Consider the following 23,919-nt stretch of genomic DNA (forward strand, 5'->3'; position numbering starts at 1 on the left):
AAAAAAAAACATTGTGTCACAACTACTTGAGATAATTGTAACTTTTTCTATTCATAAGATGGGTTCTCTTTAAAAAAATAATAATGTAACGATTTGGAATTCCCAAAATATTGTGTTCACCTCAGTTTAAAATTTTAATGTTTTTCTTTATCTTATTAATGTACGTAGTTTACACATTCAGTTTTGTGGCATGTTGCACTTGTTAGGCAACAGGATACTCCTCTGTTTAGACTGCAATAAGTAGATTGAAGCAACTTCACATGAAACATTTTCGTTTTGTTTTCTCCATGCTGTACAGATTTTAGGCTTATTCCACATAACAGAAGCCCAATTCCACATCACGAAAGTAATTTTTTGGTCGGGCCTGGGGCTATGAACCTAAACTCTAATTAGTTATATGACTGGCCACGCAAAAACAAACAAATAAATATAAAAGGATTCCTGAAAAACTAAAGAAAATCAGACGAACCTCAAGACCTGCTGTGTGAACGCAGCCATAGTTCGCTTATACCTCTGGCCGACTTAGCCGAAATGCGAATCCAAATGCGGCATTTGAAATACCAATAATTAACCACGACGTTTTACTATTGGGGGTCGGGGGGAAATCAACTGTGGTAATCAGTTTTATTTTCAGTCAGCTTCATGTCTACAGCGGACATTTTCCGCCGTACCTCTACATCCTTTCATCACATCCTGGGTTTGCCTTTCGACAGATCAATGTCCGTGCGTGGTGAGATGGGAGGGGTTTTGGAAATGACAGAAATGTTCTCTCTCCGCTTTGCTGCTGAAGCATCCCATTAATACTGCGCGCAGCGCCGGCTTATCGCGATGTCTCACTGGCGACGCTCTCTCCATCGGATGTGAAACACCAGGCTGCTCTCTGGTCGGTTCTGTATCGGTGGGCTCGGTTGTTTTATCAGTAGAATGCGTCCCCCTCCTGTCGGTTCCGTGCGGGTCTCTCTGTGTCTCTGCCTTACGGTTTTTCTGCACCGAGTCTCTGCTGCTGGCTCTGAAGAAGCTGCTTATAAGGGTGAGGCGGTTTGTTTTAGGGGGCTATTTTATTTTTTTTTTTTTGCACGTTGGGGGATTCTTTTCCAGCGCATTTTCCTCTTCAGGATGTGGTGTCAAAATATGCATTTGTTGGAGATTGTTTTTAATTAAATAGACGAGAATGCAGCGTTGTCCTGTTTATCTCCCAATTCTTTTGTTATTCCCCTGCAGGAGAAAACAATCAGAACAGATTGAAAGGCGTCCTCGAACATATCCAGAGTTATGAGGTTACCTCTCCCGTGTGGCTGCATCCTCGTAGACACATCAGATCTGCCAACAAAGAGGTGTGTGTGTGTGTGTGTGTGTGTGTGTGTGTGTGTGTGTGTGTGTGTGAGAGAGAGAGAGAGAGAGAGAGAAATGTTGGATATTTACCCAAGTAACAAAACAGCTGAGATTTGTTCTCATGTGAAGCCAGTGTGCGTTGCTATGGCTGAATCTCTTCTGTTTTGTGTTTTCCAGCATCCGGCAGAGGTCCAGGTTCTGATCTCAGCCGAGGGCCAGCAGCTCAGAATACACCTGGAAAAAAACGAGTGAGTGTACCTTCAGGAAGACACAGCATCTTTTTTTTTTTTTTTTTTACATTGGGGACATAAAGTTTAGTATATTTTATTGAGATTTTTGGTAACACTTTATTTGAAGGGGTGTGCATAAGACTAATATGAACATATTAAGACTGTCATGAACATAAAGAAGTCTTTATGAATGTTTCTGATAGTTGTCATGAAGTGTCATTCGGTAAATAATGACACTTTTAATGCAAAGTTGCTCTAAAAGTTGCATTGAAAGTCCATTAAAAATGCCAACTTTGCATTAAATTATCATAATTTACAAAATCATGCAAAGTTGGCTCACACCCTTTCAAATAAAGTGTTACCAGATTTTTTGGTGGCAGGCCAAAGTGTTAGATGATGTGCAAATTTATTTTACGAATCAAGATTTACGCCAGAAAACTTGCTAAGTGGTTGGGCGCTAGGGCAGTCATTCATCCAGCAGCCCCGTCGCGTTTTTGAGTTAGACAGGAAATTTGAAAATATCACTTGACAATTATGTGTTATTGAAAGATTGGAAGATTAACACCTGATCAACAACTATAAAGTCTTAAAAAAAATGCAAATATTTAAAAAAAATAAGCCATGCTTACCCTGCAGGGGGAACAAGTAAAGCCTGGTTTACTCGGATGCCCGTAAATAAAATCCAGTCTACAACAAATTACTTCCAGAAGTCATCAAATTAGTTTAATACAGTCCAAACATGAATAATGGATGGTAACTGACAGAGCACTATAATTCATTCATTCATCTAAAAATGCAAAGAGTAGGCACAATTGGCTGCTTGCCGAGATGGTGACCTTGGAAGAGCTGCAGAAACTCACAGCTCAGGAGGGAGAATCTAGTGCGCTCTCCCCAAAAGAGTGGCAAGAAGAAACTCACTGGTGACTGAAAGCCATAAAAACTCCTTTTACGGTTTGCCACAAGCCACATAGTCAGCTGGTCAGATTGTTTAAATTAAACATTTTGGCTACATTCGATGTGCTAATGTGCGGTAGAGAACCTACACTGTGCATCACCGTGAATCCACAGGGTGAAACATGGTGGCAACATCATGCGGTGGGGAGGCTTTTCTTTCTTAGCGGCGAATAAGTCGGGTTCGACAATGTTATTTGATCCAAGGTAAAAGGTTATGGAGTCAGAGGTATTTTCTCCACTGCGTCTTCATCTCGGTTGTAGCCTGTTTAAGCCCAGATCAGCCTTCCGTTGCATCTTTAATTTATTACCCCTGCAGCTAATTTGCTCCACATTTATTTTGTAAGAGTGAAACTTTCTCTAAGTAACCCTAACGACAACCCAAGTACCACCAGTGGCACTTGAGAGCCATAGGATTACGGCATCTCAGTCATCAGCGGGCCGACCTGCTTGCCCTTGTTTGTTTGACCAGATGTTAGCTGTGACATGGACGCGTTCACAAGGTCAGCGCCCCCGGTGGTGGGTGATGACGAGGGGGGGCGGAGGGAGGGGGGTCGTGGTGGACGACAGACACCCGATCCGTCCGCCTTGAGCTAACAGGAAGTGAGATTGTGCCTCTCCAGCGAACATCCTGCAATCTGATGTTGCGGTTCCTGTCCACTAACAATGAGACGATGGCAGAACGAGAGCCAAGTGTCTTGCCCCTCTTTAATAGAAAGTTTGCAGGGTAGGTCTGCGTTTTTTACGATAAACGAGCTGAGGTTTTATCACTTGGATTGGAGCCAGCAGACAAGTGGACAGCAGAGCCTTAATGAACGTCAGCCACGGAGTCTGCTTCTGCCCTCGAGTGTATTCCTCATTTGGATTCTCACAGAGCCGCGTCTCCAGCGAGTCTGGATGAACGTTCCTCCCTTACCCACCCGCCCCGAGGGATTTTCCCCTCCGCTCCGTCGACCCGGCAGGTGGTCTCACTGTGGGGGCCCCCCTCCCACCTCCCTCTGGGAGAAGGGATTTTCATCAATCACAACCTGTCCGACCATGTGTGGTCAGAAGACAGAGCGGGAAACGATGACTGATGAGGCGACGGGCGTGAGGTTTTGACATAGATTAGATAAAACTTGTACAGTGTGTTTCTCGGAACAGGATGGAGAAGGTGTTAATATACTCAAGAAATGATTACAAGCTGTTCCAAAAAAGAGGAAATACGATCTTTTTCTTGCAAAGATAAAACAGCATTTTGAAATCCTTCTTGTGCAATTTTCCTCTGTTCTGGGCCAGGAAACGATCTGAACATTTCAAGACATCCAGTTAGGTTTTGTCCTGATATATTTTTGCGTGTTCATAATAGCTCGAATGCTGCACTTCACTTAGAGACTGCACTTGCTTCATTACGCAAACATATTTAACAAAATTTACGCTCATCATAACTTCTAACACTTAATTGGATCCTTGAGAGTTTTATGGTGTCTTGCAGCCCATCTGCCTGGCATGCAGATTTACATTTAGTGCACTTTCACAGCGTAGCTTGCCAGCCCAGGCTGTTAAGCACCACGAGTCATCATTTTTACAACTTTTCTTTTTTAATTATGTTTGGGTTTGGAGCTTACTGTCTCCATCTTTGTAACAGCAAAATCTGTAGCTCAAATTTGACCTTACAAAGTTTTTTTTCTAAGTATTTATTCAGAGAATAGGAGGAAGTCGAGAGAAATGTTGTCTAAGAAGTGTTGCTTGAAGACCCATTAAACCTGCACCTTTCCCAGGGATTTAAAAGCGCTTTTTGCTGATTCCAGGCTGCTGAGTTTCACCATAGCGGGGCCTTGAAGATCTTTTAAGTTAATGCTAAACATGTGGTGATGTAGAAAGAAAGCTGAAATACTCCAGCAGCATTGATAGTTGAGTGTTATCGTCTACTGTTGGTTTGAGCATGAAGACAAAAGGAGTCACAGATCCACCATTTTATAATGAATGTTTACAGATAATGGTTAGTGATTTAGTTTGTAACGTGATCTAAGGAGAACAGCAAATGTTTTCTACTGAGAGGGAAAAAAAATACCAAGTAAACATTTTATGCTCACAAACAACACCCCAGTTGTTTCTCTTCAATCCAAGATTTCAGTTCCTTGGTCCTTTTGACAAAACTTGCTTCCAGCAAATAGACCTTCTTTTTTTTGGCACCGTCATCAGTTTGCTTTGTCATGGCTCATGCATGTTGGATATCCTAGCTCTAATATATGGTGATATTTGGTCTTTAAATAAATATTTATTATTCATATCTGACTAATCTTTGCTGTTGGACAAAAGGCTTTTGAGGTGAAGAAAACCAACACTGATACTGCTGTTTACTAAAATATTGTGCTCCAATAATTCCAGGTTTTTTTTTACCCTTAATTGACAATATGTAGTTACTTTGAAACCAAAAATAGTTTCCTTTGTGTCATTTCAAACCAGTTTTCGCATTCTTCTTTGACTTTTGACGTCAACACGGTATTTCTGGAATACTCAGACCATCCCATCTCCCACCAACAACAAAACTCACTTGACTCCTCTTCCGTCCTCGTTCTGGTGCTTCGCTAGAACTCCAGCAAATCACCCTCACCACATCTAGATGCCTAAATGCATTGAGTGCTACAATAGTTCATGTTCAAGTTCCTACAGAACAATTCTGATGCTTTCTGGAAAGACCCTGTTTTTTGTTTTTCACTCTTTAATTTTAGCACTAGTATTATGTTCCCCCCATCGCAAATCATTGTTTCACCCCTTTGTTTCCCAATAAAGACTCCCAAAGTACTTTTGATTCGTTTCTAGTGCTGAGACACAAATGGCTGTGAGACTAAAAGCTTGGCCGGGGAAGACTGCAGTTTGTGTCGGAGGGGGAAGATTAATGATTTTTCAGGAGCAGCCAGATGAAACGCTGCCAGTAAATACATGCCATGGTAGTATCCTGGCTGCATCTCTGTATCCTCTCTGCACCTAAAACTGTGTTACAAGGTCAGCAGATATATGGGAAACCCAAAGCAGCTGTGGAACGATCTCGATGTCATCCTTTTTATTTGTCTCTTGTGACGCTCCAAGGCTATCGTTCTCCAGCTGTCCTTCTTTTCTCCCGGCTTTACCTCATCTGTTCTTTAGCCAGTCGCAGCAACAAAACGTGAAGGAAAACATAGACATTAGTGTTTGTCGGCATTGGTTTTCTTTGTGGCCGGAGTCCAAACCTAATCCATTTCTGTCCTTCCCAGTCATTCTTCTCTGTGTGTGTGTGTGTGTGTGTGTGTGTGTCTGCATTAGCTTTTATCTAAATGAAAGGCCACGGCGCACTTGCGTCGGGCTGATTCGGTTAAGAGCAAGGCGAGGACCAGAGAGTGCAGGCTGACTCAGAGTGCAAGAAAGGTAATGCAACTACACAGCGAGATGGAGAGGAAGCGGTGTGAAAGGGCGTGTCATGGACCGGAGGGTTGAGCAAGGATGAGCTGAGAGGAAAAGTGTGACAGTTGGGGTCGGTTTGGGCGTGAGTTATATCTCTCTGGTTCAGACAGGACCCGTGTGGATACTACCTCTTCCTCCACTGCCTGACTTTCTCTATTCTTCAGCTTAGTGCCCTTCCTGCACATCATTAAGTGCATGAACCTGAATGTTGCACTCCCTAAGGAAACGCGGCCATTGTCTCTCCTCTTTGCTCTTTTCCTTCTCCTTCAGTCCGCCCTTATCTTGTCCCGTCCTCCACTGACCAGCTCGGAAACCGGAGTTTTCTCACCTCGCCTGACGCTCCCACGGGGCTCCAGTGTAAATAAACGAGCCCGGCAGCGAGGCTTAGGGAGTCGGCGGCCACACGCAGACAGATGACATCCGCAAGCTAACTTTTACAGACTCAGCACCACGAGAGAAAGCAAAGACGGTTGATCCGACGGAGTGGTGAAAACAGATGCGGGATGTCATCTTTTTTTTTCGCCATCCTCCCTGTTCAGAAGCCTTTGCAGAAATGTAGTTTTTCTTTTTTGCTCTGCGTCAGCCATCTTTCTCCTGACCCCCTACCTCTGTGCAGTGATGTCATCTGATACTATGAGAGAATGCAACCCTCTGACCCTGTTGCATTACACCCCCTCGCTCCCCAACCCTGTCCCCACCCGTCACTATCTCCAAAGTACATTAGCATTACTCCCCCACTCCGTCTTTCTCCTGCCAATGTTGAACCGGCTCTTTGTTTCAGCTTCATTTGCTGGACAGCCCAGACTCCAGCAACATTGCTGTGCTAAATCACAGCATCTGTCCAAGCGCTGGAAGGCATCCAGACGTCGTTGGCCAGCACATAGGACTTTTACAGTCTCACTTTGAAAGCCCTCGTGGTATTTACTGGAATGCAAATAAGCTAAAGGCTTTAGGTTTTTCTAAAGTCAATGGGATGCGTTTTAGGCTGATTGGCTCAAACTTGGCAGTGGAATGAGGTTCGCGGCGCCTGGCCATGCTTAGCTGTGCTGCTCCTAAAGTGTTTCATCCCTCGCAAATTTATTTTTCACATTTTATCACGGTTCAAACTTCTGTTTGTTTTAGTGGGATTTTATGTGCTAGATCAGTACAGTGAAGTGCATAGATACTAAGTGAAGTTATTTTTTGTCTTATCACACGTACAAGCCAGGATTTCTACTTATTCATATTAATAAGATATGTAAGATCAAAGGAGGATTTTATGTGTTAACACCAATTTGTAACCACATGAATATACTTTGATCAAAATCCTTGTTTTGCCATTACTGTGGCAACAATATGTCTCTTTTGGTTTTCTGTTTTGGTTAACTGAGTTTATCTTTACAAATCAGAATTATATTCTTAAACTCATCTGGCAGTGTTTGATACTTTTGTGAATATGACTTTGTAAAATTAGTAAAGTTGACCTTGTGCTTTTGGAGCGCACATGGTTGTTGAAAAGGAAAACAGTTTCTGTCACGCAGGTTCGTCGCCGCTGTTTATTCCAGTTTTTAATCACCAGTTGACGCCTCCCATCTGTCAGGAAATACTGAGACAAAATGAAACTGCGTTGATCACATCCTCTGTGATTTAGTGTGGCACTTTTACCTACTCTATTTAAGATACCGGTTAAAGGAATTAATCTATGCCACATCTCTTACTGATGATAAGAATGAGCATGCCAACCTTTGCATTCTGGTATGCAAATGACCATAAAGATAATGGAATATGTTATGTGTGCAGCTTTGATTGGATACATTTTTTAAATAAATTCTGCCAAACACCCTTAAGAACCGACAGGAGCTGCACCAGGGTGTAACAAATGTGTTGCTGGCGGTAGAGGCTAGTTGTATAGTTTCATAGATGGTGTGTTTTGACTATGTGTCACGCCGGGGCAGGTTATATAGCCATCAGTCTGCTAGTGTACACAAACGGTTATCCCCAAGGATTGGTATGTCAGAGTGGTTTTGCTCAGGCACAGAGCTGCTGATTGGCGTGTGAACAGAAGCAAGAATGGAGACGGAGTCATTTGTTTCTTTTTCAGACGACATAATTGCCCTTCATATAAAAGAGCTGCGAAGTAGCAGCAGAGCGAAGTTGAGTTTGTCGTTCATTCGGTCTCTGAAAACCACAGAGTCTTAAAGATAACCCGAGATCATGACGGGAATCTGAGTTCAAGAGGCTGCAAAACTAAAGAAAGGCCAGATGAGGTCAGGAGGTCAAATCCAAACACTGTGGGGGTTGCCCTGTTTGCGATGACAGTGACTGATCAGTTTTAAATCCTCTATGTGGGACGTGTGTAATTTTAGAGCCTCCTCTTTCTCTGTGGATGATGAAGTAGTCGTTTCTGTCTGTGACTTGCTTTGTTGAAGATTGCATCAACAGGCTGTCATTGTTTCAAGTGGCTGGCCTCCCTCAGGGCGTCTGACAGGGGACGGAAAAGACTTCCCTTCATTTGTCCCAATCACGCTTTAGAGAAACAGATATTTTGGGAGATCTCCTCACTTGCGTCCTTGTGAGATGCAATTTGTATGATATGCATTGTATGTAAAGCAAGCAGTGTGTTAATTTAGCAAATATACATATACGGCAGGAAACGAGAGGACACAGATCAAAGATGTCTGAATTTAGCTGTTGAAGTGGTCAGCCATTTTTAAGTGGTGTTTGGATTTCACTAGAAATGTTCATGGTAAACCATCAGACACTGTGGCCTGAGTTGACTAATACTGTGCTAATGTTCTCAGCTCATTGTATAGATTATCAGACTTGTTGATAATTCTTTAGCACAGTTACTCCTCTGTTAGCAGCACCAGTTGACAGAAAGGTACTTCTTAGCACTTTATACATTCAAACACGGCAACACCACAGTCCTTAAAAGACGTTGTACTGAACTGAATACATTGTTTACCCTATGAAATACAAATGTTTACCAATGCATCATCACCACTACATCTTACGTAGAAGCCATATTGGAGGTTGAGGTTAGGTTGGAGATGGAACTCAATTGGGAAATGTTTTAGCAGTTATTCCCTCATTCAGAAGTGAGCTATTGATGTAGTGTCTGAATTTCAAATGGAATTAAACATTCCTCAAATGGTGCAGTAAACGTGAAGCACTTGTACAATAGATTGGTTGAAATGACCAATTATGACAAGCAGCCTGAGCTTTCTTAGCAATGCCATGCTAATGCTAATTCGGCTGAATTTATTAGCCTTATGTGCATTCGTACACTGTAGAAACACATTGTCTAACATTGATTTTCCAATAAGTACCGTATTTTTCGGTACTTTTTTCCCCTCGTTTTGAATCATGCGGCTTACAGCCCGGTGCGGCTTTTCTGTGGATTTTTCTTCAACCACCAGGGGGCTCTTTAGCAGGAAGGGAATCATTGGAAGTCAAAATTGTAAATCAAAGAAGAAAGTGCTGATTTTCATTTACAACAACATGCTAGCAGCAGGCACGAAGGAGAAATGTTTTCAAACTCATACCCCCTCATCATGGAACCCACATGAGAGGAGATACCAGCTGCAAATAGCCAGGTGCAGCTTGTAAGTTTTGTTGTTGTTGTTGTTTTTTTTTACTTTGTGGGTGCGGCTTATAGTGAGGTGCGCTCTATAGTCCGGAAAATACAGTAGATACAAACAGGTTATAAGTGCAGCTACAAGCTTAGCTTGGAGTTTGAATTTAAAAGAAGCCCCCGTATTTCAATTGAATTACAACTTCAGAGAGATCTATAGTTGCTTAGCTTTTAGCTACGCTAAAGCTCAGAATGCTAGCTAACATTTGGTTCGTGTTAGTGAAAGGACAATTCATTTCCAAAGTCAGTTGTTTGATTAATTAAGCTAACTTCACCCGGTGTTTAAAACAACATCAATGTTGTCTTCCAGCTTTTGTGCTGCAGCACGAAACAGATACTGAATATTAAAAAAATAAAACTACAATACCTAATGCATTTCAGTCAAATTGGTCTGGGTCACGGCTGTCACTTGATTTGGTAAATGCATCTATCATTCTAATTGGAATTTGCTGGACTAATGATTAAAGGATTCTAAGTTCAATCTTAGGGGAGAAAAATACACTTGCAGAGGCAGAACAAAAGAAAACCATCTGCAGGGCAGACAAAGTTTATGAATGAAAACAGGAAGGATGGATTGAGACACAGTTGGACGGAGCACTACAGGAAAAGAAGCATCAACGCTGATCTGAGTCCAAAGGCCCTTGCTGAAACACACACAAACACACACGCACGCACGCACGCGCACACACACACACGTGCACACACACACAAACACACACGCACGCATGCACACACGGAGATGCAGGATAAGACAAATGCAAGGCTTTACCCAAAGCAATGTTTTTTCAATGTCCAGACATCCATGCAACCTCCACTGATTTATCAGCCTCTGCGGTGGAGTCAGACTTGTTTAGCAATTGAGAAATGTTTTTATTGTAGAAAAAAATACATCTGGAACATGGGGAGCTAACTTCGTCCACAAAATGCTTTTTCACCATTGAGTTACACAATCCGGGCAGCAGGTGAAGGATTTCAGGAAAACATATATATAGATTTATTTAAACACTCATGACATCTTTTTTGTTCGTTACTATCTCAGATTTGCTTAAGAAAATCGTTAAAGCACTTTGGTTCAGTGAGGTTATCTCCCAGAATGAATAGTTTACAAGATTGAGATGCAATGTTCTCTTTCACTATCTTCGTTCCTTCAGCTGTTGCTTGTTAACCATTGCCCACGGTTCACGTTCACCCTTGAGATCTCTATATGTTTTGCTGCTCTGTGTCTCCAATGTTTACGTCCTCTTTGTGCTGACTGCCTCCAGACAGCTGCTGGCCCCTGGGTATCAGGAAATCTGGTACAGCCCTGATGGAGCTCGCCGGTCCGCTTCTCCTGCCAGCACCGTGAGTCTAAAGAAACAGTTTTATGCTCCTAAATCACACAGCAAAAAAACATTACAGCGCATTTCTGAGAAAAAAAAAAAAAAAAAAGGAAGATTCGATGTGAACCTGAGGAAATCAAGTGAAAATCAGCGTCGGTGTTAAATGCAAGAATGTTTCTTTCTGAAAATACATGCAAGAATGTTTCTTTCTGAAAATACAAGAACGTTACATTGAAAACAGAAAGCTGAGGGTTGAAACGAGACTTTGTTTTTCAGGAAAATTGTTTCTATCATGGCGAAGTTCTGGGCATTGAAGGCTCCAGTGTTGCTGTCAGCACTTGTTCAGGGATCAGGTAAAGAAAACCAACGTTTATTCACAGACTTTTATTTACTCGTGCATTGAACTCACAAAGCAGACTGCAGTAAATATATAGATTCACTCTCAAAGGCCGGGCTTTACAGCTTTGATGAAGGAGCAGAAATATTCATTAAATCTAGCAGATGGGAGGTTTTTAATTTATTTTGTTGTAGCAGGTTGCTGTAGTTTTCAGTTATATGACTTACTCGCAAAACAGAAATTATTTTATCATTTTTTTTTTTTTTCAGATGTTTGGTTCCTTGTTCACCCTAAAGTACCTGCATAATGCACTTTAAATGAAGGCACAAGCAGACTGGTTTGTCTGAATTTAGCAGGTATACTTTTGAATGTTCGCCTTTTTTTTTTTTTTACGAGTATTATCATAAGAGTTCATAGAATCAAATGTTAAAAAAAAACTCTTCAGCCCGTAGAGAGAAGGACATGTCGTCAGATTTAAGGCTGACAGAAAAAACATGTTTCCTTAACTAACAACAGGAAGATCTGAGTGGAATCTATTACCAGTATCTGTTAATCTATTACCTGTAATTGACTAGGTTATGCTGTGATAATGTTTGAGTATTCTAACTGTAGATGTGCCATCATCGTATCTTGATGATAAAAACTTTTACAATCACCTTTTTTTTTTCTTTTTCTTTTTTTTTAATACAGATATGCATCTCAGTAAATTAAAATAGAGTAGCTAAAAAACTTAGTTTTTATATGCATTTATTTTATTTGGAGTGATATTTTTGAAGCATCTATTAAGAGTGTGGCTTACAGTAAATTTTTCTAGTCTTTAAATTTTATATTGTTTTATATTAAAATTTTAGGGTTGGTTTTTTTTATCATTGATTTGAGATGTCCCACCTTGATTTTAGGATTTTACCAATCAGCGTTGTGGATTCCCACAGTGCTGTGAAAATCCACCTCTTTTTTTTCTTTTTCTAATTATCAGACTGACTAATCATTCAGAAGTAGAAAATGCCCATTTTACTGCTTTTTGGAATCATGAAATTCAAATTGAAATGAACCTGTAGTGTCTAAATGGAGTCTGGATGAAACACTGAACAGATAACCCAGTCCTTATTTGTCAAGTGCAAGAGTTACAGATTTTGAAATAGAGCTGATCTAAACAAATCCAGATGCCAAACTAAAGCTGTGAAGCGGTGCTACTCCTCTCTCTATTTCAGTACTGTATACATTTGTGTCTTGTGGAACTTAAAAATATAACTACTAGGAAAGTAGTTTTAAAAAAAAATTCTCTGTATTTAAATTTCCACAAACTATAAAAACCACAGGTTGAAAAAATAGAGTCTTGACAAGTTTGGTGATTCTGAATGAAAACCATGTAGGACCCGCGTACATAGATAACGACAAATGTCTAACGTTGACAACAAAACTGAGACTACTCAATATATAAATAAATATAAGCATATTTGGTATGCAAGAGGGGACATTTCTGAGAAGCTTGTCTGTGAATTGAATAATTGTGCTGCAAAAAAAAAGAAAAAAAAAACACTGCGCAAACACTTATACTGTGATAATGTTGGGGCCAAACGCTTATGCAGTGCGTCTAATCTCTCATGCAGTCCTTTGAGTCAGTAGGTTATTGGCTCTAAAATAGGTTCATCCAGTGCAGCTTAGTGTTTTGTTGTTGTGTTTTTTTTTTTCTCCTCCTGCGGCTTCAGAGCTGCTGATGTTTCCCGCTGGAGGCCCTTTCAGCCGAGGAGGAACCCTGCCACAAATCAAGTGTTTATGCTTGGCCGTACATCTGGAGGGAAAGCGAAGGAGTACATCTCCATGTCGATTCTTTTCAGGAATGCAAACAAATCAAAAGCGGGACGCCGATGTGTGGGCGCCCGACTTCAGCAGATGTTCTCTGCAGATGCGCGACCCTGCTGTTGTTGTACGCATTGCTTATGCGGAGAAGCCGAGAGGATTGTGCTTCGGCTGCGTCGGTCCCAGCTGATCTTTATTTGTCAACAGCAGGAGGCATGCACTTCTCTGTCCTGACAACACGTAAAGTTGTCAAAGTGAAAGAAACCAAAATGAGATCTACTGTTTTTTTTTTTTTTCCCCTCTGTTTCAGCTGAAAATGTATTACTTGTGAAAATGTAAAGCAGTAGAAAGAAATGGGTTTATTATTGGCACTCTTTCCAAATCAAGGAAGCGAACTGATTTCCGTGATGATGTATGACTTTACGTGTCGTTTCCTCAGGGGACTGATCTCTCTGAACGAAAGCGTGAGCTACCTAGTAGAGCCTCTTCCCGATTCCACCGGTGCCCGGCAGCATGCTGTCTTCAGAGCGGAGAGTCTCCGTCTGCCCGAGGGGAGCTGCACACATCACTATGGCGATGAGGAGCATCGGGGCAGGCTTAATGACTTCATCCGAGGAACGGCGTCTCCACGGATTGGGAGGGTGGGTTGCCATCTTGATGAGAACCAAAGCTTTAAAGTGGCTTTCATAAATGTTCCTAACCCTTAAACGTGTTCAGAACAACAAACTTTAACGTATTTTACTGAGAATATGCCAACGAAAAGTAGCTGACTCAGAGGAATGCAGACAAAGCAAAGAGGGACACTCATGTAAGTTCTTCTGACCTGTTGCTGCCACCTCTAGAGATAAAGCTACTACTTTGTGTTGCGCTGACACGTAAAATTCTAATAAAGCAAGTGAAAGTTTGTGGTTACGATGTGACAAAATGTAAATAAAATGTTCAAGGGGTGTGTATGACACTGTTAACCCATTAAACCGTCTTTATATGCAGGAGAAAAGGGAGGTGATGCAGAACATGAAATATGTGGAGCTTCTGTTGGTTGCAGACAGAGCTGAGGTAAGGAAACAGGTTGGGAAATGTCCATATATGGTCGCATTTTATCAGATGCTAATTGTGGTTTTGCATCTTTAAACATAGGAGTTGGAGAAGTATATGTGGAATTCACACGTGTTTATTAATATATCAGTACATGATTAGATTATATATAAATTTCCATCTTACATGGTTGCTGTTACATTTTTAGTTGGTAAATATGAACTAATTAACACATTGCACCGACTATTTCTTTTTAGACACATCTCTGAGAAATTCCCCCTTTCATAACTAAGATGGATTTAATCAGAAAAGCAGCACATGCATCACTTGTGTGTTTATTGTGGTTCGTGTTGCGTTGCAGTTCGAGAGCCACGATAGGAGTTTGGACAAGACAAGACAGAAGCTACTGGGAGCAGCCAACTTGGTTGACAAGGTAGCGTCTCGTTTGAAACGTCATTAAACACACAAGATGTCGGATTTAGATTCAGTGCACCTGTTTGTTGTCTTTCCCCCTCCCATCGACTTCCTGCAGTACTACAAGGCTTTGAATATCCGCGTGGCTTTAATCGGACTGGAGGTGTGGACCGACCAGGACAAGATCGTCGTGTCCAATAACCCGCACAGCACCTTGGCGGCGTTCCTGTCCTGGAGACGGAAGGAGCTGAAAAATCTCCCCAACGACAACGCTCAGCTCGTCACGTCGGTGTCTCTCGCCATATGATGAAACCTCATTGTTTTACTCTTCCCAAAAAGTCTTCATCTCTGTGCTTCCTTTAACTGCAACTTCTGTGCATTTTTGTCCATGGAGCACGCCACCCGTTGAACGTTTAGTGTGTATTTTATTTCAAATAATTCAAATGAAAAATGATCCGGAAGTAGCCAAAAGTTGACGGTAGAGTAAAAATGGGACAAGAAATCATATGAAGTGATATCCTAAATAGCTCCATAAAAATGTGATTCAGCTCAATTCAGTGATGATACGGAAATATCCACAGACATGATGGTGTCTTATTTGTTGCTGAGCTGACTTTGTCTTTCACCACTGCTTCAAGGCTGTGGTCGGTCAGCTCTCTGATTTGACAAAATCCTTTTAAAACCCACAGGACGACTGAACTGCGTGGTTCGTACATCACTTGGAAAAGTACCTCATGTCTCTTCAAGTGTTTTTCTTGTCCTGACTTCCTCCTTCGGGATCCCCCAGAAAACTGAGATGGAGGAGTCTAATTTTTACATGAAAGTCCTCAGTAGCTCACAGGATGTAAAAAAAAAAAAACAAAGTGACCGGCTCTACGTTGCTGCTTAGAACAGACAGTCCAGAGTTGGATAAATTATGTGATAGAAAATATATTTGACAACTCCTTGTACGTTCTCAGTCCAGTTGGTAAATATCTTGTGCAGAACCAGTTACTGATGGTGTTTTTGTGTGCAGGGGGATGTCATTCCAGGGCAGCACTATTGGCTTGGCACCACTTAAAACCATGTGCTCTGAATACCAGTCGGGTGGCGTGAACACGGTAAGACAGAAAAACAACAAAACCGCTACAATAATCCTAATTTCCAACATACGACTCTCACGTTCCACTTGCAGTTGCAACCACGTGTCCTTGTCGTTTAATGTGTAACCTTATGTCATATTTGAACGCTAAGGACCACTCGCCACAGTTTGTCGGGGTCGCCGCCACCATTGCACATGAGATGGGCCACAACTTTGGCATGAATCACGACAGAGATGGCTGCTGCCAGGCCAAGGCAGAAGACGGCGGCTGCATAATGGCCGCTGCCACCGGGTATAACGCAACACCCTTGGAGCATGACGTGAAATCAGGCTACATCATTTAGAAGGCAAATAGGAAAGGCGATTCATTTTGTACCTGGCGTATGGTTGGTGTCTCTTCCGTTCTGCAGGTCTCCGTTTCCCCGCGTGTTCAATCCCTGCAACCTGAAGGAACTCAAGACTTACCTGAACTCTGGAGGAGGCAAATGTCTCTTTAACCTGCCGAACATCGACTCGCTGTACGGAGGACGGCGCTGCGGCAACGGCTACCTGGAGAGCGGAGAGGAATGTGACTGTGGGGAGGAAGAGGTCAGACGGGCTCTGTGTGCAGACACTTTTTCTTTTCCTTTTTTTTTTTTTTTTTTTTTTTGATTTTTGATATTTTACGCTGCTAAACGTCGTGAACAGGAATGCACCAGTCCATGCTGCAACGCCAACAACTGCACCCTTAAAGCTGGAGCCGAGTGTGCCCATGGAGTCTGCTGCCATAACTGTAAGGTATGCAGGGTTAGGTTAGGTGGCTGTTTATGGCAAGGTGTGAAAGAAAAGTATTTTTCACATTTTTTTAAATAAATGTTAACAACCTTTTTTTTTTTTTTTTTTTTTTGATTGACCACTACTGTTATTAAGAAAGTCTGGCTTTCTTTGAATCATCTTATCTTCCCTCTGTGTCTCACTGTGAAGATAAAGAGCACAGGAGAGCTTTGCCGAGGCAAATCTGGGCTGTGCGATCTTCCAGAGTACTGCGACGGAAAGTCGGAGTCGTGTCCAGCTAATTTCTACTTGGCGGATGGTACATCTTGCGCACACGGGCGGGCCTACTGCTACACGGGCATGTGTCTAACTCTGGAGCAACAGTGTCAGTTCCTCTGGGGGGGAGGTGAGTAAACTGGACACATGTCATGTGTGCACATTTGAATGTTTCACAGTTTGAGAAAGTTTATTTAGATCCCATTTTAATAGTATTATGCACAGCCTCCTAAAGCATATAGGAAGCTTTGTCTGTTGCAACATACAGAGAAAGGGATCTTTGATCATTCCTACAGATCACACAGAATCATTTCTTATGATCTCTTCAAGTCATCATCATTTATGGCTGAAGTGGTTTTATCGCCACATTTAAGACTATTGCCCACCCAGCTGTGGCTATTTCCTTGCTACAGGAGGCAAAATCCATTCTGAAGCCAGCAACTAGTCTGATTAATGATGGGTAGGCATGGTAACTAAGCAACCAGCACTGGCAAATGAGGAGGAGAATACTTAGTTGTGTTAGCTTCGGACAGGCTAACAACTAGGATGCCTAGGCTGGTCACAAACTAGATTGGCCATTTCCTCTGCAGATGCTGTAGGTTGGCTTTACTATACCGTATTCAGTTTTATGACAGAAACCACTAAGGTTTTAATCAAAGATGTCCTTCTTTTTCTACGAGTCCATGATGCCAGTCACAAGTAAGGTTCTCAGTGGATTTGGTAGAGGAAAAGGCCCACAGTGTCTCCAGTTCTCCGGTGGGCATGAGTTTCCCACAAGCACGTCCCTTCTTTATGACCAGAGCCAGCTGGAGAGTTTGGCTCATGTTGGAAGGTTAAAGAAGAGTTGAGCAAACATCATTACAGAAAATGTGTTTGCATCACTCCTAAGCAACCAGTTGGCAAGTCAAGTAGGCAGAATCCAGTAGTTGTTTTGGAAAACTGGTGACCCAAAGTAGTTTGACAGCAGTGATTCTTGGATATGTTTCTTTATATTCCCTACCATCCTGCTGACAGGATAAACTTGACTTGATTCCTTATCCAGCCTAATCGTTTCCCAACTTACAAATATCAGAAGACATCACACGTCTTTCCCATTTTGAAGAGGAATAAGTGAAAGTTGTCTGTGTCTCGTCTCATCTGTGCGTCAGGGAGACAAGGATTCACTACTGATTTAAAGTCCCTAAGATCAACCTATAAAGTTAAGCCCCTTGAAAACTTTTTTTTTTTAAATGTTTCTTCTCAGAAAGTGTCTCTCTCCATGGATGGAAATTGTGCTTGGAAACATCTGCTCATTGCGGCGCACTTAAATTTAATGATATTTTTAAGTTCTTAAGGGATACTTTTGTATTTATTATAGCTAAAAACGCCACTTTTCATATAGTAAAGGAGTTTTTCAGAGTCTTGTGTGTGGATGAAAGTGATGACGCAGTAGTTTAGGCCAATAAAGATTCTGATAATCTTACTCATTCACATTCATTTCAAATACAAGCCAAGTGAGATATATTTAGACAAAAGCACCCAATCTGTATTTTTTTTTTTAGATGCAGCCAGGTTATTATGGATTGTGTTTAGGAAGCAATCATTTTAATATCTAAATTGCCCTATTTTAAAACCATTTTAAAGCATCAGCTCTTAACTTTACAGTAGATGTTTGTTTCTCTGCTGGACATAATTAATCAATTATTTCATTCTTTTTTTTTTTGTTATCCTATAAAACCTCCAAATATTGAGGCTCTTTAGGTGAAGTGAGCTGCTTCAATAATAATGTCCCCTAACCAGCCTCTGATGTCGTAACAGTCTTCCTAGAGAGTCTTTGATGCATCAAAGGAGTCGTATCAGAGGCAGTCGGGAGCCCATCTGGTCTTCATCAGGTGGTCGCTGATCACAGAGGGATACGTGTGTGTTTGTGTGTGCTTTGTATTGCTATTGTGATCTTCTTCTTCTTCTTCTTCTTCTTCTTCTTCTTCTTCTTCCAAACCACAGATGCGCGCCCATCCCCTGACGTGTGCTTTAAAGAAGTAAACAAAGCGGGGGACATGTACGGCAACTGCGGCAAAGACCAAGACGGAAAGTACAGGAGCTGCAGAGACAGGTGAAGACTCAGGGAAAATTCAGGAAGTGCTCCTCTCGCTCTCCTTCGTCTAACGCACGTCTTTCGTCGCTGCTGTCCAGGGATGCGAAATGCGGGAAAATCCAGTGCTCTGCCTCCGCCGCCAAGCCCATCGAGAACAACGCGGTCCGCATAGAAACGACGGTCAAAGTGGACAGCAAGAGGACCGAGTACAAGTGCCTGGGGACGCACGTGCACAAGCTCGGCCAAGGGGACAAGGAGCCGCAGGGCGACACTCTGGACCCGGGTCTGGTCATGACGGGAACCAAGTGTGCTGATAACTCTGTGAGACGTGTGAAAATACGTTAAATGGGATTTCCAGAATTAGCAAAGTGTGAAATCCTCAGGCTTTGAAGTGTTTTCTTTTTAGCTTCTTCTTTTTCTTTCTTTCTTTCTTCCTTTCTTTCTTTCTTTCTTTCTTTCTTTCTTTCTTTCTTTCTTTCTTTCTTTCTTTCTTTCTTTCTTTCTTTCTTTCTTGTTTTAACTGCATTACGATTGTGTTTTATTTTGCCACTTCTCTAATGTTCTTCCTCACAGAACTCCTTTTCTCCCCCCCCCAACAGATCTGCTTTAACGGAGAGTGTCGCAATGCATCGTTCCTGAGAGCGGATGACTGCAACGCCAAGTGCCACGGACACGGAGTAGGTCCCAGTGTGTTGCAGCAGAAATGATGGATTTATTTGGCTGCCGGCCTGTAATTATGGAAAGTAATCGTCTTTGGCAGTGGGGCCAGCAGAACTATTGAAATTATTTCCCTTTTAAAATACAGCGCGATGCTGTAGGAATTCTACTACTAATGCTAAAATCCTACTTCGAAAGACGCAGAAAATGAAGAGTCGTGTTGAGAGATATATGGAATCCCATTTATCGTTGCATTTTTGACGTGCCCAATAGCTGCAGTATTTGGTAGCATCTAATTTTTAAGGTGCCATTGTAATGATAAAGTGAAATTAGGAAAACTTGGGTAAATCATTCTCGTTGGCGGGAAATTCAAGAATGAAATGGTAATTTCTGGTTTTCCTAATATCCTACTGCTTTAATTATGAGCAAAAACTAAGTAAAAGTGTCGAAGGTGAACAGGTTTATGGATTTGGGTGGGAGCTTGTTTCTTTTCTCCAAAATGTTACCAATGTTATGTACTGTTACCATAACGTAGTAGTTTAACAATTACTGAAAACTTTTCTGCTATGACCTCTAAAAGGAGAATTTAGAGAGAAGGCAAAATGCACACCCTAAAAATGTTTTCTAATATGTATTTTTATTGTCAAATTTGATTAGGTTTGAATCTTTAAAATGCTTCAAAGGGAATATATCATTTTTCCAACTTCTCAGTCTTTTTCAGACATGTAACTTTTATATTTGACGTGTTCCAAGTTAAACAATGTTTGAAGAAAAGCATGAAAGAAAGAAGCTAAAGCACCAGAAAGATCCCAGCTGTTTGGTGGGTGAGGAGAAATCCGCCTGGTTTACTTTCACAAGTTTCCCTGACTTGTTTGTTTTGGGAAAGTAGAAATACTCACTCCTTTTCTTATATCGCCCACAAAAACAGATACACACACACGACACACTTATATATTTTTTTTGTTTTAAACAGTTGGCTGTCTTTGGTCTGCATTTTTAGAGAAAACCTCATCGTTTGTCCATGCCTGCCAGTTTTAGAGGTGTTTTTCTGAAGGCTCTTTTTATGTGATAATTCTGCTAGAACTAGCAATGCGCTCTGAAGAAACAACAGTAAAGCCAGTTGTGACTCACTTGTTTCACACGTTTAAGACGATAAGGGGTTCTGGCTGTAAAGCATGACTTGAGTCAACTTCAGATCTGATCGAAGGAATTTCGTCATTCTAAAAAGTTTGCACCTTTATCCGTGTTGGGAATAGAGGCTGACGTTTTCCCACGTTCATGTTTCACGTTTTCGTCTTTCCAGCTGTGCAACAACAACCATAACTGCCACTGCGACCCGGGCTGGGCTCCTCCTTGGTGCAACCAGAGTGGGTCTGGGGGGAGTTTGGACAGCGAACCTCCCAGGAATCCAGGTACAGAGCCCGGCTGAGGTTTTGCGTGTTGCCAGATTGTAAAACTTTATTAAATTAAATCTTCCTCCTATGCTGATTGTGTTTGTTTGCTCTCTGTTGTTGTACTCCAATAATAGGCATTCTGCTGCCACTGGTGCTTATTCTGGTTCTCCTCGTGGTTTTGGCTGTTTTTGGACTTTGGTTCTGCTACAAACGTAGACTCGGTCCACTGAAGACCTTTCCTCCGTTGCCAGTGCCAAAGTATGTAATTTCACAACGATAAATACCAAAGATTTACAGCAACAACTGTTGATATCTGATGTTCCCTTCCGAGTTTTCTGTTGAATTTGTAGCCGCTGTGGTTGATTGGTCTTCTAGATGTTCAGAGGCAGCTGAAGGTAAACCCATGGAAACCGATTCTCACATCATCGGTCATGCCAACCCAACTTTCCTAGCGAAGCAGGATTTGGTAATTAAGAACATTCATGTGCATTTTGACGGAGATATGAGTGTGTGATTCGTTGTGTCTTAGTAGAAGACCTTGAACTTTGTTGTTCTTTTTCACGCGAACAGTCTACCCCTCATCCGAGCCCGTCGTGCCCAGATAGGCCCAGGCAGGCGATCGTGCGGCCGGCGGTGAAGCCGCCGCCCATCCCCGCCTACACTGCTGAGCACAAAGACGTCAGAAAGAAGCCGCCGGCCCCCGTCCCACCTGCAGCTCGTCCTCCTCAGAAGCAAACATCTCCTCAGGGACACACCCAGCCTCTCTTTACAGCAGCTCAGGACGCTGGACAGAGACCCAGCCAGGCGTCCGCAACATTTCCAGGGCCTCCATCTTTACCTTCTCAAAACCCTAAAAGGCAGATGCGACCTGACCCCCCGAAGAGACCGCCGCCGCCCTGTCCAGTCAGCAGGCAGAGTGCGGTAAGCCCGTTTGTGTAAACATCAAAACTTAATTTTTGTAACACACAAAAGAAAACATATTTTTTCTGTTGTTTTTTTTTTCCTTTTCTTTTTCTTAATTTAGGATCACCATATTGTTCATGTGAAAAGACTCCAGCCTGCAAATAAGGTGCTGCGAAGAAATGACGCTTTGGCTCCATCTGCTGGTCAGAAAATGCCAAACAGGTAAAGGTTTTTGAAAACAGCCTTGCAACAAGTAGTCATAATTCCTGAGCTCTAATATAATAAAACTGTTAGACCTCTAAGCTTCAACAAACTTCAGTTTGTTTCAGTTTTTTTGTGACAACATAAAGTAGTGCATAACTACAAATGTAGTGCAATTGTGCACTACATTTTTTTTAAATCTGAGACAAAATCCCAATATTAAAGCATTTGATGTTCCAGTAAAACTTAATGAGTTTGAACAGTAGTTTATGTGTTTGTTCATATCAGCTCCTTGTCTTTGCATCTCATCTTTCCAGAGTTTAAACTGGAAGCTCAGGAAGGAACTGGGACCACCTCTTGTATCCAGAACTGGACTGCCTTGTACTGTTTTTATTCCAATCTGCAGTACTGTGGATTATGCGAAATACTTGATCGTGTATTTTCACTTAAAGTGCACTGAGGTACTGCAGAGTAGATCTAAAGCCTCACTAGCAGTTTGCAAACGAACGTGTCTGCTTCATCCACGTGAAACCGCCAGAGCTGTGAATTTTATTCTGGTTTTTTTTTTTTAATTATTATTTTTACTTGAGTGTGCTTGTTGTGAATGGAAAGTGTTTCAACTATTTATTCAAGAAGAGGAAAATAATGTTTACAGTTCAGCCTATGTACCAAACACAGTACTCCGAAGATCATCAACCCAGAATGTCTTATATTTAGAAAACATGTGACCTGTGAATGATGTTGGGTAATAAATGGCTTTTGGGTGATGACAGGATAACCGCAAAAATCTCACAAGCATGCTGTAAGTAGGATAAATGATCAATGTTAAGAAATGTAAAGGATGTTTAGCTTTATAGGTCTTTTTTAAATTTTAATTCTTTGTTGTTGTCATATTGTGGGTGTACATCAAAGAGTTGTAGGCCATTCCACAATAATCTAAATAATTGTATCACCTATGAAACCTTTTTGAAGTCACTTTAAGGTACCCGTTTCATCCTAAATAACTCATTTTGACTCTGACAATCTGATTTTTTCTTTCTTTTTTCTGTGCACTTATAGTAGTAATTAAACTGAGCCATTCATATAGTCTACCAAAACCACAACAATGATTGTAATGATCACATGTGATTGTGTAAAAAGTTCATAGAAAAACTAACAAATTTGGGGAAACTGCAGGCTGGGTCACGTTTTGAAATGTAATGTCGTTCGTCCAACTATTTTCTCAAAATTGTGGTAATGTTCACTGAAATCACTCTGTCAAATGGCATGACTTACCTTGTCACCAGACCTATGCAAATGGATGCAGCCGATGCATCTGAAACTGGACGTCAAATAAAAAAAAACAAAAAAAAAAAACAAATGTCTTTTTGTGTCAGTCTATGAAATACTTAAGAACATATTTTTGCAGTTTGTAAGCACAAACTTGTCGCTCGTTAAGTGGAAATCCTCCGGTCATAACCCTTCAACTAGTCTGTGTCAGTACTCTCAGTTAGCCTGCAGGGGTCCACACGCTGCCAGGTTTAAATGATTTCCCTCCCTGCTAAGTTTAGGTGGAAACGTTGAAATGCTGCTGCCCTTTAGATCTCTGCAGCCTTTACTGAGATGAAAGCTCTCTGATTTATTCTAATCAAAAGCCTGTTAAATACCAGAGGCCAGACCCCCTGAACTAACCGACCTCCAGCTCACAAATACTCCCTTCTTTTTTCTTTTTTTAACTCTACACTAGCCGAAGAGCCTGGGGATTTTGCTCTTGGGGGGGGGGGGCAAATGGAGGCAACGGCAACTGTGACTGAGGGTGAAGGTTTGACAAGCGGGGGGAAAAAAAGGTTTCATCGTGTGGCTTAATTGCAGCCAGCTTCTCCTGGTGAGCATAATTAGTGTGTCACTTCCAGTAGAGTTTAATTTATTAGAGATGATGATTGGCTGAGGGATAAAACACAGGGGTGAGACCCCCGCGTCCCCTCTCAGCAGGTTGGAGACGCGGCAAAGGGAGAATCTCACCTGCTGAAAGCCCCCCTGCCTCGTGTAATGACCCAATTAGGCTGGGCTTGTTTTTCTTGCTTGCAACGTTGATTATCCTACAAGTGTTTTAGCGCCAGCTTTCTGCTAAGCTTTCAGTCCTCAAT

At 41.8% G+C, this 23,919-nt stretch overlaps 1 protein-coding gene across 1 annotated transcript; it reads left to right on the forward strand.

Moving 5' to 3' along the window:
* Nucleotides 1-683: 683 nt before the first annotated feature.
* Nucleotides 684-23,156, forward strand: LOC103154067 (disintegrin and metalloproteinase domain-containing protein 19-like). The gene is made up of 23 exons (XM_007575223.2): nt 684-1,030; nt 1,222-1,334; nt 1,510-1,580; nt 10,812-10,890; nt 11,145-11,221; nt 13,445-13,646; nt 13,996-14,061; nt 14,402-14,473; nt 14,573-14,739; nt 15,470-15,554; nt 15,688-15,827; nt 15,946-16,123; nt 16,223-16,312; nt 16,499-16,694; nt 18,548-18,656; nt 18,737-18,959; nt 19,238-19,315; nt 20,599-20,707; nt 20,824-20,947; nt 21,065-21,155; nt 21,260-21,610; nt 21,714-21,814; nt 22,111-23,156. Exons 1-23 carry the CDS (start codon nt 925-927, stop codon nt 22,115-22,117), a joined length of 2,835 nt encoding a protein of 944 aa, XP_007575285.1. The 5' UTR covers nt 684-924; the 3' UTR covers nt 22,118-23,156.
* Nucleotides 23,157-23,919: the final 763 nt, after the last annotated feature.

Source organism: Poecilia formosa, unplaced genomic scaffold (genome assembly GCF_000485575.1).
Source record: "Poecilia formosa unplaced genomic scaffold, Poecilia_formosa-5.1.2 Scaffold372, whole genome shotgun sequence".
Taxonomy (NCBI): Eukaryota; Metazoa; Chordata; class Actinopteri; order Cyprinodontiformes; family Poeciliidae; genus Poecilia; species Poecilia formosa.